The sequence below is a fragment of the Amyelois transitella genome, chromosome 2 (assembly GCF_032362555.1).
Source record: "Amyelois transitella isolate CPQ chromosome 2, ilAmyTran1.1, whole genome shotgun sequence".
In the NCBI taxonomy this organism is placed as follows: Eukaryota; Metazoa; Arthropoda; class Insecta; order Lepidoptera; family Pyralidae; genus Amyelois; species Amyelois transitella.
The window spans coordinates 9,862,634-9,881,129 of record NC_083505.1 but is presented as its reverse complement, the minus strand read 5'-3'; the positions used below and the strand labels follow the sequence as shown (position 1 = coordinate 9,881,129).

Sequence of the window (18,496 nt, the reverse complement as noted above, 5' to 3'; positions counted from 1 at the left end):
TACAGGCCAGTGGACAGTCCGCTACAGCGATTATGATTTAAAAAAACTACTTACTACTAGCACTTTTTTATACTTTTGTATGTGGTTGTATATTATTATTACTAACTTAGCTATGAAATACTTACTTAATATTTTTTTAAATTAATTGTACAGAGTCAGATGCCAGAATGTACAGGGACGTGAAACTGAGATTGGAGAGAGACGCCGACAAGAGGATGATGTACTGGCGCGTGCACGAATCTTGCGCGCCCCGGGTACGTTACATTTCACGTTTTTATTCAGTTTAGTTTACTGTTTATTAATCCATGTATAATAAATGACACAGGCATATTAACAAAACAAAAGAGAAAAGGCTTCATTATCGCACTAAAATTTCTTCCAGTGACGATGAAATACCATACATAGTAGGTACCTATATGTTAGCTGATTCTCTTTCTACGAAGATTGAAAAAGTCATCAAGGGGAAGGCTTAAAAACTCTTTAATTCCCTTTTTTTAGGCGAAAGCCTGTCACTTTAATAAGCCACGCAACACGTGGCTTTCGAGACTCTTGACTGTTAGCCTTATCTACAACGAAAAAAAAAACGTATCTTTTTAAAACAGTAACAATTTATCAGTTTATAGTAAATTTTTCATCAATGTCTTCTAAATTGTACCTCGATTTGGTAACAGGAGAAGCTGCGGTCGATCCCCAGGAACAATTGCGACATGCTGGTCATGTTCACATTCAACGACAAGCTGTTCCCGGAGACGCTCGACTTTATCTCCGGAAGCGGGTAGGTTGACATTTTCTGATAGGATGAGACCCGCTGGACGAATTTGTTTGTTCCCAATTTTTTTCCCATTAAAGCTTAGCAAAAGAATCAATTTCATAAATAGTTGTTTGCATGCTGGTCTAGTAGTAAAAACAAAACCACGTAGTGTGTGCCAGGTAAAAGTCAATCAAGGAAAAGGTTAATATGTAGGTATGGTACATCTTTGCTGCAGGAAAAACTATATATCTTCGCGTTTGTGTACTTCCTAATATTCGATTCGGTGGTCGATGGCAAATAAATATATTATGGATATTTTATTCTTATTTTTTCTGTTCTTGTAGTATCATTGGATTGTACACAACGTTCGTGTTCTTGGCTTCACGTATACTGCGAGGTTTCTTCTCTGGAATCTACACTAAGATCATGTTCGACGACTTACCGAACGTCGACAGAGTTCTACAGCTGTGCCTGGATATTTACTTGGTCAGTTTTTATTTTATCACAACAGTAATGTATCCTCACTATCATTCATCGCAGTTGTATGCTTTCTAGTAAGGAGTTCATGAGTCATACACAACTTTCTGACTAATCTACTCACTGAGTTTACATTTCTAGGTACGTGAAGCCCTCGAGTTGGCATTAGAAGAAGACTTGTTCGCAAAACTGGTGTTCCTCTACCGATCTCCAGAGACCATGATAAAATGGAGTCGACCGAAAGAAGAGCCAGAAGAACAGCGAGCGCTTCCGCCCTCACATTGAACCCTTAATTAATTTGTAAAGAAGCGGTAACAGTCTCAACATTGAAAAATCCGTAAATAAAACAGCTGTGCTGAAACAAAACGCCAATAGGTGCATTTATTGCAAAAAGACTTGTAAAGGCAAACAGGGCATTTCAGTTTTTATTCATTCAAGAGATAAATGTATTGCACAATTATGAAGTAATTGGCTAGTAGGTCACAGCTAATTGACTTCGAATATAACACGTCAAGCACTAAGTTTAGTTTTTGGATGTGATGGTGGCTGAAAAGTGAAACAACTTTGACTCTGCGTTACTTGCTTGTATTCACTACTTGTTCAGTCTTTGTTCTTTACAAAATATAAGTAAATTCTTAAGTATAGCTAATGGCTCGTGCAGTCTTTATGACCTACTATATAAATGAAAGTCAATTTAGGAGTAAATTATCTTGATACAGCCTTCATTTATGTTTTAGGTGATATTTTTAAACGGGCATTATTACTTAATTTTGAGAATGAATTAAAACTAGAAAGTTGTATAGAAAACGGTAAATATCTCTAAGAATAAACGCAATATGTCTATTTTATCAGATATTCAATAAAATTTAAACTATACTTATTTAATGGGACGCACAATTTATTACCATTTGTAACTTTTTGAGTTCGAAATGCTTTTAGAACATAACCATTTACCGACCGATCGAACCGCCCAATATCAACAAGACTTATGGACAGGTGTCTTATATTTTTCTATTTATGTACCACTGGCTTTTTTACAATTCGTACGTTCTGAATGTAGACTCAATGAAGAAGTATATATAGCTCTCTGCGTCAACGTTAATTAAGACTTTGCTTATCCTTTAAATTCCAGTTCATTAATTTATTGTTTTTTTTTTAATATTTATATTTGTTGTTGCATGAGTTTTCTGTTGTTGCATATGAACATAATAAATATGTACCATATGTTTGATTGGAAGTGGCAGAATGAAAATGTTCATTTAAGACTACCTTCATACCAATATTTCGTATTCTTCGAGTTATAGTCAAGAATTGGTCACAACATAATGTAGCACATTTGTGCATCAGCAAGCATTCGATAAATCTCAAGTTGACATAAATCGTTTTTTCATCCGCCACTGTTCCAAACGTAATCTCAATTTTCTATTATGTTGATAGTGTAAGAAGTTTAGATCTTATTAGAACATATAGAACTAGTCTTTGTTATTTGATATCAATAGTTTACTTGTTGTATTTATTTCTTCGATTATATTGATGCTTGTGTTACAATCGAGCTGTTGTTTTGTAAATACGTAATGTAATCTTGAATAAAATCAAGCACTTCCATTTCTTACAATGAACTTTATATCTATACCTCAGACTTTTTGCATTTGTAATAAGTACAATAATTGTATGAAGAAGTATGAATGATTGTACACTTTTATATCGTGATTGTTGAATAAGCTGCATTTAAATGTATCATATTTGTGATAATAAAAAAATACCAAAATATTCTAGAAATTTTTATTCAATAAAACATTTTTTCAAATACATGGTATGTCAGTAATGCTTACGTAATTAGTATCTTAATTTCAATTTATTACCATCAATCTTGGTGCAATATTCATTGACATTAGTTCTTGGAAAAGTAGCTTCGCCGCATATGGTAAACGAATTTGCGAAATCTGAGTTTTATTCTTGCAGCCTTTACACTCAAATGTATTGTTCCTCAGATTGGCTATGGCAATCAAACCGCAGAAGTTACAAACATGGATACGATAGGGATCTGATACTTCGAAAAGGCGCTCGCGTAGGAATTGTGCTGCTCCATGAGCTATTTGACAATCCCGTTCCATTTCACCAAAACGCAACCCACCATCTCGAGCTCTTCCCTCCATGGGTTGTCTAACTAAAATTTGGACCGGTCCTCTAGCCCTGGAATGAATTTTGTCATCTACCATATGTTTAAGACGTTGGTAATATGTTGGACCCAAAAATACTTGGGCGTTGATCTTTCGTCCTGTATGTCCATTATACATTACTTCATTTCCACGAAGATGATAACCATATTCTTGCAACAGTGACGAAATTTTTTGCACATTTACAGCATCATTGAAGGGAGTTGCATCACCAATCTCTCCTTTGTTGGATGACACTTTACCTTGAATACATTCAATTAAATGCCCAATAGTCATACGAGATGGGATAGCATGAGGATTAATTATAATATCAGGAGTAAGGCCTTCACAGGTAAATGGCATGTCTTCTTGACGATATTGTATTCCACATGTTCCTTTTTGCCCATGACGAGATGCAAATTTATCACCTATCTGTGGAATACGTACGGAACGTACACGGATTTTACAAAATTTGTACCCTTCACTATTTAGTGTCAACATCACCTGATCTACAATACCAGTTTCACTGTTACGTAAAAATGTAGATGCATCACGTTTTGTGAAACGCTTTGTAGTTCCTTCCAATTCATCATCATTTTCAGGTAGAGTGATTGTCTTGCCAATAACAACATCATCACCCGACACACGAATTCCTGGGGCAATAATACCATCATCATCCAGTTTATCATATAAAGCATTTCTCATTCCCTGACATGTCTGTCTGGTAGGCTTTTCAAATTGCTCCTCTTGATCCCCTATTCTTTTAGATTCTGAGTCTTTATAGGATCTATAGAACACAGATCTAAAGAATCCTCTTTCTACAGCAGATGCATTTAAAATGACACTGTCTTCTTGATTATATCCTGTGTAACACAATATAGCTACAATTGAGTTAATACCAGCTGGGAGTTCTCTAAACCGCAAATATTCCATTGAGCGTGTTGTTACCAGTGGTTTGTGTGGATAATAAAGTACATGAGCAAGAGTATCCATACGAACATGAAAGTTGGTTATGTACACACCCATAGCTTGTTTACCCATAGCACTTTGATATGTATTCCTTGGACTTTGATTGTGATCAGGGAATGGAATAATGGATGCACAAACTCCTAATATCATAGCAGGGTGTATCTCACAATGAGTATATGTGTTGCAGTAAGCATATTCTTTAATTTGGGCCAAATCTTCAGAACTCATAGCTATCATGACGGTTTCTTCTTCCAATGTATCAATATATTCTACTACCCCACTAGCCACAAGATTTTGCCATCCATAATTATTATAATCTCTTTCTTTTAGATTGTCAATGTGTTTTTTCTTCAATAACAATGTTCCGTTTTCCACTATCAATAAAGGTCGGCAAATTCTACCAGCATCTGTATAAATTCTAATTTCCCTGTCTCTTATATCACGAATCATACTGACTTCAGACACAATAATGTCCATTTGACGCCTCAGCTTTCTCAGGGTGGCCATTAATTGTTCCGGGTCCCTGTGAATACCCACCCAACAGCCATTAACAAATATTTTTGTTGCATCAGCGATGGCTGATGGTGCAATTTCTTCCAAATTTTCCATGGACCACTCTTCCAAAAACTCCAGAATAGGAGATGGTTGACTGCCTACAGAAATGTAAGCCATCAAAGCTAAGTTTTTAACAAGTCCTACAGCAGCACCTTCAGGAGTTTCAGCAGGACAGATCATACCCCATAATGTATTGTGCAACTGGCGAGGTTTAGCTAATTTACCATCTCGCCCAATAGGAGAGTTGACACGACGTAAATGTGATAATGTGGAGGCAAACGTCAATCTGTTCAACACCTGTGATACTCCAGCTCTAGCTTGATGAGCTTTTTTCTGATCTCCCCAATTGCCTGTAGCTAGAGAATAACGAAGGCCATCAGTAATTATTCTTGTTTTGATAGCAAGTTCAAGGTTGAAATCCTTCCCTCTGTCAATAAACTTCTGGGCAAACATTCTTACTTCTTTCAATAAATTTTTAAACAGCCCTCTAAACAAGAAAGCTAACAATGGACCAGCCAAATCAAGTCTCTTATTGCCATAATGATCTCTGTCATCCAACTCACGACGACCCAAGGCAGCTAATAACAATCTATGGACCATATAGCCCAAGAAATATGTCTTTTTGGTTTCACAAAAATCTGACACTCCAACATGTGGCAACATTTCTTTCTGTAGAATTTCTCTGGCATACTTTATGCGTTTATCTTTTGTAACACCAGGGCGGGCACCTCTTGAACCTATGAAATTAAGTGCAACATTTTGCTCTTGGAAAACAAAGGCTTCATCTAAGGATGGTTTTACCATTTCCATCATTTCAGGATCATCAAAATCATATATGATGTGTTCTAAAATATCTCTATCAGCAACAAACCCAAGTGCCCTAAATACAATCATAATAGGGATTTCTTGTTTGATGTATGGTACGATAGCAATTATGCGTTGCCCAATAGCAGATTTTTTTATACTTTGTCCACCTCTGGCCATCATATTGACCCACAGAGTAGATGTGGGCCTTGAACTATGTTCCAAACAAGACCTTATTTCAGTTTTGTATGCATATTTTCCATCTTTCATACTAAATACATACACAGTATTTGTAGCCATCTTTTCTTGAGCAATCAGTACCTTCTCTGATCCATTAATTATGAAGTAACCACCAGGATCAAGTGGGCACTCATTCAACTCTGTCAAATCTCTGTCAGTAAGATGGCTCAATAGGCAATATGTTGATCGAAGCATGATGGGTATTTTACCTATAAATGTCTTTTGATGTTGGGTTTCAATTGGATCTTCATTTTCCTTGACAATTGTTTTCGTGATGTCAACATACAAAGGGGCTGAATAAGTGAGATTACGAAGTCGAGCTTCATTAGGCATCATAGGGGATGGTGCACCATCTTTCTCCCAGTGAGTAGGCTTGGAAAGATAAATTTGATCAAATTTCAACAAGTACCTTGGAGGAGTCTCTATTTCACCTGATGAATGTTGTGCTTCAGCTTGCAGTTCTATAGGTGGTGAATCTTCTACAATGCGTTGAACTGACATTTGGATAAACTCATCAAAACTATCTAATTGTTGTCGTACTAGACCCTTTTCATCAAAGTAAGCGTTGATAACTATCCAGCAGGCTTCTTGCCAAAGTTCTGTAGAAATTTCTTCAACATCTTCTTCCTCATATTGATCATCTTCGGTATCATACATCTTTGCGGGGTGTTATGGCGAACTCGATAAGGTACGTAGGTAGTTATTTAGTAGTAATCACAAAATTTGTACATACAAACAAGCAGGATAAAAGCTTTCGTGACGAAATGGTGATGGCGGACCGTGCGGAGGTGAACAACCAAGCCAAGTGACGGTGAGTGACGATCCGATAGTGTTGCCAGTTGGTCGTGTCAGAAATCACCTAAAATATATAAAAAACTAACCTTTTTTGTAAAAAAAATAACCTTTAATATGATTTTACTGGAAAGGTATCATAAGTTGATAGAATAGAATATAATATTTGTTATATTGATTTACAGAAACCTAGATCAGTATTTGAGCACTTGTCCGCATTTTTTGATTTGTTTATATTGATCATCTATACTAATATTATAAAGCTTTAGAGGTTGTATGATTGAAAACGCAAATCTCAGAACTACAAGTTCGAATTGAAAATTCTTTTTGCGTTGAATAGACCATTTATCGAAGTAGGCTTTAGGCTATATAACACCACGCTGCAACTATAAGGAGCATGGTAATAATGGAATATAAAAAAACGGGGAAATTTATTCATCCTTGAGGGCTTCAATGATGCCCAAAATAACTATTCCACGTGGACGAAATTGCGGGCACAGCTAGTATATAATAACATTTATACATTAAGACGATGACAGCAGCGAAACTAGCGTAGCGTATATACATACGGTCACGTCTATATCCCTTATGGTGTGTGCGCCACCTGTCATTTTATTATTTTACTCCTCTATCAAATCAAATTGAAAAAATCTAAGACAATAGTTTACTAGTAAATAACATGCAGTATATTAGGTATTGCTTGTTATTAGTACATACATACATATGGTCACGTTTATATCCCTTGCGGGTTAGACAGAGCCAACAGTCTTTAAAAGACTGAACGGCCACATTCAGCTATTTGGCTTAATGATAGAATTGAGATTCAAATAGTGACAGGTTGCTAGACCATCGCCTAATCCCATGTTTGTAAGCCTATCCCTTAGTCGCCTTTTACGCCATCCATGGGAAAGAGAATGGAGTGGTCCTATTCTTTTTTATATTGGTGCCGGGAAACACACGGCACTGTATTGGTGCCGGTGCTTGTTATTAATATCTTGTCTATATATTATTAGTATTAGTACACTAGAGGCCGCCCGCGACTTCGTCCGCATGGAAACCCTATCAATCCCGCGGGAACTCTGGGATAAAAAGTAGCCTATGTGTTATTCTGGGTCTTCAGCTACCTACATACCAAATTTCATGGTAATCGGTTCAGTAGTTTTTGCGTGAAAGAGTAACAAACATCCATACAAACTTTCGCCTTTATAATAGTAGTAGGACTAGAGGCCGCCCGCGACTTCGTCCGCATGGAAACCCTATCAATCCCGCGGGAACTCTGGGATAAAAAGTAGCCTATGTGTTATTCTGGGTCTTCAGCTACCTACATACCAAATTTCATGGTAATCGGTTCAGTAGTTTTTGCGTGAAAGAGTAACAAACATCCATACATCCATACAAACTTTCGCCTTTATAATAGTAGTAGGATTAGAAAAACTCATTAAGTAAGAGTTTTTTAGTTTAATAGACTTTCGATCTGATCCAGTCGGATCAATTCGCATCAAGCGAAAGCGAGTGAGCGAGGTACTAGTAGTGTAAGTGTGAAAGAGGAAAAGTACAATGTGTTGTTCCAATGCTAACGAAGCTTACCAACATGAAAAGAATTGCATTTATTAAAAAAAAATTGAAAGTTAATTTTACAAATCCGGAAAAATCACCTGAAAGTACCCTTTTCATTAGTGTAACCTAAAAGTAACCAATGCAATTCAAAAATCACCTTTAAGGTTACAAATGTAACCTTCTGGCAAGACTAATCCGATGGCGTTGATTTGATTGATCATCATGTCATTTTTGACATTGAGTGAATTTTTAACTTCACTAGTGTTGAGAAATAGTGACTATGGCTAATGCTTTGGTGCACATTAATGGGCCATTTTCACGAGGCAATTATTCAAGACTTTCCAGGTCCAGGCAATCGAGTTTTCAAACCATTGATGAAGCCATTCCATTGAATCAAAACGGTTTCAAATTTACTGGAGCCAATACTTACACAACTCACAAAGCGGATTGACACGTGTGAGTGATAATATTAAAACTTTTTTTTATAAGAACTAAAGAAAAAGTGGCAGAAAAATTAATTGATGTAAAGATGGTCTTTAAATAAACAACAAAATAACAGGTATTTATTATTAATCATGCATAGGGAACCGCGGCTCTGATGATGTTGAGATGGAGGTTGTATTTATGCTCCAATCTGTACAATCTTTGCTTGCGTGATTTTCACTCTTCGCAGCTATTGGCTGACCATAACACATTCTTCGCTATGATTGACAGATGGCGTGGGACGTTCTTGATGTCACCACATGCCCTAAGTAGGTATATCATCGTACATCACTATAAATAAGATTATTATCACTTTCATGCAACTGTAATCACATCACTATTTTGTCTATGGTTTTCTTTCGGAGCTAAGCAAAGCAATTTGCGAGCAATGTTTTGTTTGAAGATTTAATTTTAACTTTACGGAAAGAAAAAATGATTTATTCATTGGTGTGATTAATATTTATACCTTTCTTGCAAATAAGTGCTGCCCCTTTTCTAACTAAACATGGATTCTTCAAGAAGGAATAACTCCGAGGAACAACGATGCATACTTGGTTTACAAGATTTGAAATTATCAAACAAAGATGAGAATGGAACTGAGCAGGCGCACGGAACAACCAATACAAGTTCTCTGAACAAAGCCAGGCCTGTCGGAGCAATAGAAAGTTTTGTTTTAGATAATACACAGAATAATCGTCCGGATTATAGCTTTTACGAAAGGTCAAATGTTATCGCTGCTTCTAAATTTGCTACTCCTAAACGTGTAGAGACTATTGCATCTCTAACCAAACGTGACATAAACACTGCGGCGTTGCCTGCCAGTCCTACGCGCTCGATCGATTCGATATCTCAAAGGTCACTTAGCTATCAAACTGAAGATTTGTACGAGATTCCGGCTAACCCTACCTCTCAGTATCAGCCTCCAGTTTATGAAAACATTGACTATTACAACGAACAGCGCCCCGCCTCAGGACCATTTTATCATCAGCTTTATCAGCAAGGCTCCCCTGCTGTTGCCGACGGATATTACGACACACGTTACAGCAAAGCTCAGCCCCAAGTACCAGTAACTTCCAAAGTGAAGTTAAATCCAGCAGTTTATGAAAATATGCACTGTAGTGACAATAGTGACAAAAAAATTGAATATAAATTGGCTCAAAGTCATGATCAACGTTATATACAACAGGGTTCAACTCCTGGGCCACAAGTTCCAATTAGTAATGTAAGTAGAAGTGTGCAACAAGTTGTAAGTGATAAGAGCAAAATAGATAAGGCTCCACCCCCGCCCCCCTACACAACGACGCAAGATAACCCAAGCAGTGATTACACTATAATGAAATCTGCTCCTCCCAAATACACAGATGTCAGTGCTCTTCTAAAAAGTAATGCCAGTATTAATTTTGATGATAAGGTTGTAACTATTCCTTCAACAGCAATATATGCTTCTATAGCCCCAAGTGCTCAGAGACCAAAAGCTAACATTGCCACAGAGATACAAACAGTAACAGCTAGTCCAAAGTTTTTTCATCCTAAACCTAGTTTTGCCAACAACATTGGGAAGGAAAAATCTACTGTAAGCAATGGTGTTGCATACAATTCTAAATTGGCCACCGGCAGCAGGTTGCACATTGTGGATGACAAAAATGGTTCAGACTATGTATGTATGACAGGGGGCGCTGCACCGTCAGCATTGGCTGCAGCTAATAGAGATAATGTGTCAATAGCATCTGATCCATCAATTGGTTCAAGAAATTTGGTATCTGCTATGACATCATTGGGTTCTCCTACACAGTCTCCATCTCCAGCACCTAGTCCCACTCCAAGTTCAGTGTCACAATTATCTGGAGGCTCCAGGGGATCAGGGGGGCGTGGAAAAAGTTTACTGCCCTACAGCATCACACCTCCTAGGCCTCCAGGGCCCAGTGAAGCTCAGAGAAAGATTGAGGAGCTCACAAGACAACTTGAAGAGGAAATGGAAAAAAAGGATGAAGAGGGAGAATTTTTTGGTGAGCAAAGTATTTTTTAGTTTTATGGTAGATATGTATTATGTATTATATTTGTTTTATTGGTGTTGTTATCTAGAAGAACAACTGGCAAGTTGAAAGATAGTCTCTGCCCACCCCTCCAGAAAAAAAGCATAATTTTATGTATGTCTCTAAACTAAGTCTTCTATACTTAGTGCATGTATTTATACATGTAATTCACATTCACACAGGTATTTGCCATACTTGTGGCGTGGGAGTGACGGGTGCTGAGCAGGCTTGCCAAGCCATGGACAACCTGTACCACACCAACTGCTTCATCTGCTGCTCCTGTGGTCGAGCCTTGCGGGGGAAAGCCTTCTACAATGTCCATGGAAAAGTTTACTGTGAGGAGGATTATTTGGTAAGCAAATGCTCGTTATTTAAATTTGGTTGATATCCAATACAATTCTTGTGAATAAGTTTAATATAATTACTGAAAAGTAGTTACATACTCAATTCAAATCATATTTAATAATCAAAGATCTCTTTCTCATGTTTGCATGTTCCCAGTTGCCCCCTCACTGATATGTTTCACTGCTATGATCTTCTTTTGCTCTCTCCAACTTTGACAATATATTGTACATACATAGTCTTTAATAACGAAATGTTGTTCTTTACAGTATTCAGGATTCCAACAAACAGCTGAAAAATGTGCAATTTGTGGACATCTTATTATGGAAATGGTGAGACAACTTTTTCTTATCTTATTTATTTCCAATTAACATATTATATTTTCTACTAGGATCTAATTAAGAACTAAGTTTTCTCTAAAATTCTAAATAAGTAAAGAGAAAAATTAAAAACTGTCATGCAAACATTTTAATAATAATTTTGTCTAACTTTTACAGATATTGCAAGCTATGGGTAAATCATATCACCCAGGGTGTTTTCGGTGCTGTGTTTGCAATGAATGTCTGGATGGAGTGCCCTTTACAGTGGACATGGATAACAAAATTTATTGTGTCAATGACTACCACCGTATGTTTGCCCCTAAGTGTGCCAGTTGTGGGAAAGGTAAGGTTTTATGAGACTTAAATATTCAAATATACCCACTAATTCTTCCAAAATTAATTATACTTTACACATTTATTTTAAACAGATGTAGTGAAAGAAAATAATCAATTCAAAAGTTGTCTATGTCCAGCTTTTTTTTGTTGGTATTTAGACTTTTTCATAGATTCATCTTTTAAACATCTCTTCCCATGCAGATTGTAAAATACAATCAAAGGAAAGGTTCATACTTGGAATTCTTTTGGGCATTGGACTAGCATCTAATGACTATCTGCATGCCAATTTCATCATAAAGTCATTCAGCTAAACATGAACCTTTGACGTCAATAAGTGATACCTTGTATACAATTTTGAAAATAATTCTATTCTATTTTTTCAATATTGTTATATTTGCCTACCTCAATAGGGATAAAACATGGTATAGTTGCTGTCTCTTTTCCAGGCATCACCCCTGTAGAAGGCACGGATGAGACAGTGAGAGTGGTGTCTATGGATAGAGATTTCCATGTAGACTGCTACATGTGTTGTGTTTGCGGAATGCAGCTCACTGACGAACCTGATAAACGATGCTATCCTTTGGCAGGTAAGAAACATTTTATCCTTTTTCTGTTACTTTCATTTTACAAAGCGGGGAACAATTCTGGGGTCAGTATTGGCATATTAAATTATTGCCACGTTTATATGCTGTTTGAAGCAAATGGTTTAGTCAGAATTGTTAATAATTGTTTAAGGGACGGAAGGATATTAATAATAGATAACATTAAACCGCGTGGGAGTTAGGAAAAATATAACCTTGACAAAAAAATGAAACATATAACCTTGGCAAACAAAAAAAAACAACCAATCCATTTTTTTGTTCTTGTCTAGCCCTTGGCTTGCAAAGGTCATACAACAGTTGATTATTCGCGAATAATGAAAAGTAATATCTTATCGTCTTTCTCTTTTCTTTCGAGATTACCTAGAGAGAATGCAAGACTTATTGACTTTCAATGTAGTTAGTAACTTTATCAAAAAAACTCTCGAGGTTTTTGTACTACCCTGCTAAGAATGGTTAGGAACAGACTTACATATATACAATCATGTTTATATCCCTTGCGGGGAAGACAGAGTCAACAGTCATGAAGACATTATAGATGTACTTCTATAATTTCTTTATAGAAGTACTCTACTAATGATGATACTCGTTAGGTCGGCTGATGTGCCGGTCGTGTCACCTGGCGACCATCGGCGCGGCCTCGGGCCCGGGGCAGCCGCCGTCGCCGCACCTGTCGCCCGCCTCCTACCAGTACATGGGGTGAGCTCGCACTACGCTATTGTATTGGCAGCTTCGAGTGACAAGCTCAAAATGGGACTATTTTATCCTACTTCCTATAATTATTATTATAAATTCAAAAAATTGTGAGGATAGATTGTTACACTTTCACACAAAATGTACTGAACATAATGATCTATTTATCCTGAAATTGCCACAACAGCTAAAGTCTGGGGCACAGACAAATAACAATTGGACCATTATCAAAATTTTAAAATTACTTATGAATTTCAAACAGAGTCACAATGACATACAAATAGTACAACCCTTTATACCCAACGGGAATATATGTATTCACAATAAAATGGTCACATGATTTAAAAAAAATTGTGAACATGTATCTTAATTCTGTATATTGAATTTTATTTTGCTTCAAGTCAAAAACCCCAACTATTGGATGTGAAATGCGAATTTCTGAAATGTTTTTTTCATTTAACTTATGATTGTTTGAAATTTTGATCCTTATACTGAGTACTTGTACTTTAAAGCTTGGGAACCGTGAACAATGTGATGGTGGTTTTGTATCACTATCTAGAAAATTAAATGTTCAAGAACTACAATTAATTACTGTAGGAGTGAGTAGTATATTTAACAATCTCTCTTTCATAGAATACTCTTGATAGCATTCTTCTATATCTTTGATAATAAATAGGCTCTAAAGTATGCATAATGACTGCACGGTCATAATAGAAGTAGTCATATGTATTGTCTTAAAACTATGTTAGTTAATTCAGGCTTGCAAAATTTACACTATTGTCGTATAATAATTGAACAAACTACAATTATTTCTCAGACAAATTGTTATCTAAGTTGGAACAAATTCGGTAAATGTTGTACACATTTAACATCAAGCATTTTTTTATATTTAAAAAATAGTGTAGGTTTATTGAAGTTTATTGCTGAGGCCAGCTTTGTTATGTAATGAAATTTTGTGATATTCATTAGATTTATTGTAATTCTGAACAAATTATAATTGTACTGGAATTGAATTAAATAGTTTTTACTGAAGATATTAATGTGTGCATTTATGGATTTTTTAAAGTAAAATGCGTAAACCCTTTTAAAGTTGTAAATTTTGTGTATGGTTGGTTATCTCACAAGCGGCGGTGCGAGCTTGTCAAAAATAAATTACGCAAGATCCGATTGATCGTCATATGTATGCTCAGCAACCCCATATGTGATATTGTTGCTAGGTACAGTTATTTAATTTTTAATGGTACAAAACATGAAATTGTCTTAATTTGTGCGTAGTTTTATAAGAGAAATAAGATCTAATTAAAGAATTAATTTGTAGCTTTTATATGCATTTACTATTTAATTAAACACTGCATATGGCAGCACACCAGTGCGATGGTTTTTACAAGATTTATTTATTTTGTAGTCACAAATTTGTTAATTAGAATGGTGGAACATGCAACATTCCAGATGTGCTGTCCTGTTGTGTACTTAACATAAGATTAGTTTTTTTTATATGTAAATTTTGATGCAGATAATGTGATTAGTTTTAATTCAGCATAAAACTAAATACTTTTGTAAGATGCCTACTTTTATAATTATTTTTATTATTTTATAAAGAAAACAAATAAACGAAGTATTCTAAATAATGCATTTTTATTTATTATATATTTTTAATTTATCTGCAGAAGAGGGAGTAAAACTTAAAGTTTGGATCCAAATTATGTTAGCTTGGGGATTTTCAAGGCAAGAGTGAATAGGGATTATTCGAGGGCGTTCACCACCTTAAACGTCTGCTTGCATACCACCAGGCTGATTGAGGTCAAACCCGCTCAAATTATTATATATATACATATAGGTATATATATATATCTTTAGCAGTTGATACATATGTGCAAAGTTCAGTAGTAGACCAGGTTATCACTGATGATAGTCAAGACGAGTCATTCACGAGTTATACAAACAATTTATATTCAACAAGCCAAAAGTCAAACCCCCTCTTGGCTAGGCGAAAATCATTCTCGTGATTACGTACGTCATCTTTGTCGTTACCTTTTTCCACTTTTTACGTGGGGTCGGCACAGTATGTTAGTTTTTTCCAATTATTTCTGTCACTTGCCATCTCACTCCTATTCTGGTAACCATCCTTTACGCTGTCCATCCATCTCTTTTTCGGTCTTCCCCTTTTTCTTAAACCATTTCCATATTTAAGGCCCTTTTCGTAACATGACCTTCCTCTCTTCTCATGGTTTGTTCGTACCAACCCAGCTTATTACCATTCATCTTTTCATTCATTGGGGCTACTTTCATACTTTCTCTTATATACTCGTTACGTATTATATTTATCCATTTTTGTCACACTCCACATCATTCAATTTAAAATTTTTATCTCACCTGCATGCAGTTTCCTTTCATCCGTCGCTTCCGTTGCCCAACACTGCTCCATATATGTAGAATGACAGGTCTGATTACGTACGTCGTATAGTTATGTAATGAGTGATGTGGTGAAAGACGATTCTACTTGTGGAAATGTATGCTCTACTTAAATGTTTTGTACTACTATGGTAGAAAAAGTTGATTTAAATATCTCCAGACTGTTACCTTCAAAGCACACTTCAGTGTCAATCGTTATAATGATGATACTTACTAACCGTGCTAACTTATGCCGTGTGATCCTGGCAGTAAAATAAAAAAGAATAAGGCCACTCCATCTATTTCCCATGGTTGTCGTAAAACGCCTCTAAGGGGAAAGGCTAGAACTTGGGATTTTTCTTATTGGCGACCGGCTAGCAACTTGTCCAATTCAATCTTAAAACGAACAGCTGAACATGGCCTATCAGTCTGTTGGCTGTCTGCTTCGTAAAGGATATAGGCGAGATTATATGTATGTATGGAATCCAGTAGGAATAACGCATTGAAGTACATATGAAGAAGATAATTTGACAAATAAAATTATTTTATAACAGTAGAAATTCGTATATATATTTTAATTCATGTCACAGTTTTCCAGTTCTGAAGTACATACTTAGAAATTAATAAAATAAATTCACTTGGTTAGACCACATTATGATATAACAAAAATATTGCATGAAAAATTTACATTTTTTTAACTTTGTTTTTTAAACTTCGCATTTCTGATTTATACCTCCTCATCTCATCCATAACTTGTGTGCGTTTTTCTGACATTTGGCTTTTATAGTGTTCTTTGCTTTCTTTGAATCTATCCTGAAGACTATCCTTCTGTTCTTGAAGCATTTCCTTGATGCGCTCAGTAGAAGGAACTGGTTTTATCCAACCAATTGCAGTTAATTTCTTAATGGCAACAGTTGTCCCGCCTGAAGAAAATTAATTATGTATGAATTACATAATTCATTTTTGGTCTGAAATTTTACCTACATAATCTTTGAGATCTCTTTAAAATTATGTAGGTAAAATTTCAGACCACACAAGATTATCAGGAAAAATATGTAACAGAATGTTTATCATGATTTATATTCAGACCATCTGCGAAATTCAAAGGGCCTCATGTCATGTATTGTGTTTGCCATTTGTTGTGTTATGTTACAAGAATGTAAATCAGTCATACTTAACCATTGACACAGATTATAGGACTGATAACTACATAGATTCAACCACTTCCGCAGTTAATGGGTTTAACCACAAACACTCACATGTTTATCCCTAAGGGGGAAGGTAAAGCCAGCAGCCTTATGCCACATTCAGATGTTTGGCTAAATGATGAAAATAAGAATCAAATGTTAATTACCAACAGTTACAGCATATCGTAGTGGTGTAGCAATCTTGTAGAGAGCAAAAGCAAGTGCAAAATATCCAGCACTGGAGTCTTTTAGTGGTGCCATCAATGTCTCACTTATCCCCATCCACTCTAATATTGCAAGGACATCTACTCCGCTAAAACAAATACATGTCAAATAGAAGATTTTTCTCAATTATTATTCTGAAGTCTATTTCTCTGGATTACATCATTTAGATCTTACCTTCTAACTGCATAGTAGAATCCACCAAACCAAATAGCTGATGTGGTCATATGCACCGGTAATAAAACATACCAATAATCTCTATACATTTGCTTGAAGCGTTGAAAAAGATTAGGTTTCGGGAATTCATCTTGTTTCTTGATTTTCTTAGTTTCTTCTGTCGGTTCCTTATTGTCATTCTTTAAGTTTTCAGAAGAATACTGTCTAACCTGTACCAATACTGGATGAATCGACCTTGTGCAGAATACAGATTTAAGATTATTTATCTGACTATTTTGATAGCAAATTCCACTGGTAAGAACATTTATAGGACTATTCTTTCGAAGGGAATATTTCGCCGGTTGGGTTACGATTTGAAAAAAATGTTTTCTATAGTATGGTCTAAGAAAAAAAGCCATGACTTTAAACTGTATAAATTCTAACAATCTACCTATCTATTATTCATTTTTTGTCAATAAAATTTTATAACTATTTTTTTTGTTGGAATGACAAGTTTATTTGTGTGGTTTTATTTTGACTTTCATGGCGGTAAATGTCAGTGTCACTGTCAATGTCAACAGGTTGATATTTTTTTCGTGATGAAGGCAAATAAAGAATTATAGCAAAGTATAAAACATATTTATTTGCCATTGGCAAACACCCTTGTTAAAACACTTTGACTACCTATGTATGTACATAGGTACATAGTCTAGGTATATTCTTTCATACTGGTCTAGTAGTAAAGTAAAAGCGTTATGGTTTGTGTTCCAGTAGTCTCATGTTAAAATCAATCAAGGGAAAAGCTTATAACCTTTGGATTCCACATTAGGTGGCGGCATAATTGTATAACTTGTCACTATCTTTGTATCTCAATTCTGTCATTCATAATCGTAGATAATAAGATTATTTCTAGACTAGACGTTATTTGAGAGTTAGTGTTAGACCGGTGTAGGTGCCTACCTGAATCAAATGTGATGAACTGACAGTGTGGTACAGGTTGAAATTCCACCGCGGCCAAGGCCACACGGCTTAGGGCTAGGAGATACTGGGGCCTGAACCTCATACACACTATGTAATCAAGATTAGGTGGCACAGCTATCTCCTGTATAATGTTTAAATCTCAATCGATGTTCTTACGGTAGGAAACATCGTGAAGAAACGCAGTAAAATAAGGTAACAAGTTCTCCCAAAGCAAAGGTTGCGTAGGCAAACGAGAGTCGCTTCGTGTAAAAACCTAATTTGTGTAGTAGTGATGAGCCTACCCTGAGCTTCTCGAGCAGAGTGTATATAATTAATTCACATAAAACGAAAAGATAACTAAGGCATCTATAACCACATCTGAAATCTGCTTAACACAATGGTCGATTGTTAAATAATGTTATTAGCAGTAAATCCGTCTATTGTAAATTGTATAGTGCCGTGTGGTTTCCGGC

The 18,496-nt window shown here is 35.9% G+C and overlaps 4 protein-coding genes across 11 annotated transcripts in view; 2 read left to right on the top strand and 2 right to left on the bottom strand.

Annotated features, from left to right (window-relative positions):
- Window positions 1–2,115, top strand: part of LOC106143684 (piezo-type mechanosensitive ion channel component) — a 49,852-nt gene extending 47,737 nt beyond the window's left edge. For all 8 annotated transcript variants that reach the window (XM_060946359.1, XM_060946336.1, XM_060946343.1 and 5 more), the window contains 4 exons: window positions 154–254; window positions 672–775; window positions 1,096–1,237; window positions 1,370–2,115. In XM_060946359.1, coding sequence (XP_060802342.1) covers window positions 154–254; window positions 672–775; window positions 1,096–1,237; window positions 1,370–1,513 — 491 coding nt within the window. In that variant the 3' untranslated portion in view covers window positions 1,514–2,115. The remainder of the gene's footprint in view (window positions 1–153; window positions 255–671; window positions 776–1,095; window positions 1,238–1,369) is intronic.
- An 881-nt stretch (window positions 2,116–2,996) lies between these two features.
- LOC106143685 (DNA-directed RNA polymerase II subunit RPB2) lies at window positions 2,997–6,764 on the bottom strand. Its single transcript, XM_013345822.2, has one exon. The coding sequence runs from the start codon at window positions 6,607–6,609 to the stop codon at window positions 3,079–3,081; it is 3,531 nt and encodes a 1,176-aa protein (XP_013201276.1). The 5' UTR covers window positions 6,610–6,764; the 3' UTR covers window positions 2,997–3,078.
- A 2,336-nt stretch (window positions 6,765–9,100) lies between these two features.
- Window positions 9,101–14,714, top strand: LOC106129061 (LIM domain-containing protein jub). The gene is made up of 6 exons (XM_013327501.2): window positions 9,101–10,790; window positions 11,000–11,169; window positions 11,429–11,491; window positions 11,657–11,822; window positions 12,262–12,402; window positions 13,008–14,714. Exons 1-6 carry the CDS (start codon window positions 9,290–9,292, stop codon window positions 13,115–13,117), a joined length of 2,151 nt encoding a protein of 716 aa, XP_013182955.1. The 5' UTR covers window positions 9,101–9,289; the 3' UTR covers window positions 13,118–14,714.
- Window positions 14,715–16,058: 1,344 nt separating this feature from the next.
- Window positions 16,059–17,616, bottom strand: LOC106143645 (uncharacterized protein C18orf19 homolog A). Its single transcript, XM_013345776.2, has 3 exons — window positions 17,085–17,616; window positions 16,853–16,998; window positions 16,059–16,421 (listed from the first exon to the last, which is right to left on the bottom strand). Exons 1-3 carry the CDS (start codon window positions 17,480–17,482, stop codon window positions 16,183–16,185), a joined length of 783 nt encoding a protein of 260 aa, XP_013201230.1. The 5' UTR covers window positions 17,483–17,616; the 3' UTR covers window positions 16,059–16,182.
- Between the last annotated feature and the right edge of the window lie 880 nt (window positions 17,617–18,496).

Bases quoted from the DNA above. Each gene is read 5' to 3' on its own strand.
- LOC106143645 (XM_013345776.2), bottom strand. From the start codon at position 17,482: ATGGCTTTTTTTCTTAGACCATACTATAGAAAACATTTTTTTCAAATC. The intron at 16,999-17,084 runs GTAAGATCTAAA...TATTTGTTTTAG, and splicing joins TTCTACTATGCAGTTAGAAG to CGGAGTAGATGTCCTTGCAA. The intron at 16,422-16,852 runs GTAATTAACATT...AATTTTCTTCAG, and splicing joins ACGATATGCTGTAACTGTTG to GCGGGACAACTGTTGCCATT.
- LOC106129061 (XM_013327501.2), top strand. From the start codon at position 9,290: ATGGATTCTTCAAGAAGGAATAACTCCGAGGAACAACGATGCATACTT. The intron at 10,791-10,999 runs GTGAGCAAAGTA...ACATTCACACAG, and splicing joins TGAAGAGGGAGAATTTTTTG to GTATTTGCCATACTTGTGGC. The intron at 12,403-13,007 runs GTAAGAAACATT...GATACTCGTTAG, and splicing joins ACGATGCTATCCTTTGGCAG to GTCGGCTGATGTGCCGGTCG.
- LOC106143685 (XM_013345822.2), bottom strand. From the start codon at position 6,609: ATGTATGATACCGAAGATGATCAATATGAGGAAGAAGATGTTGAAGAA.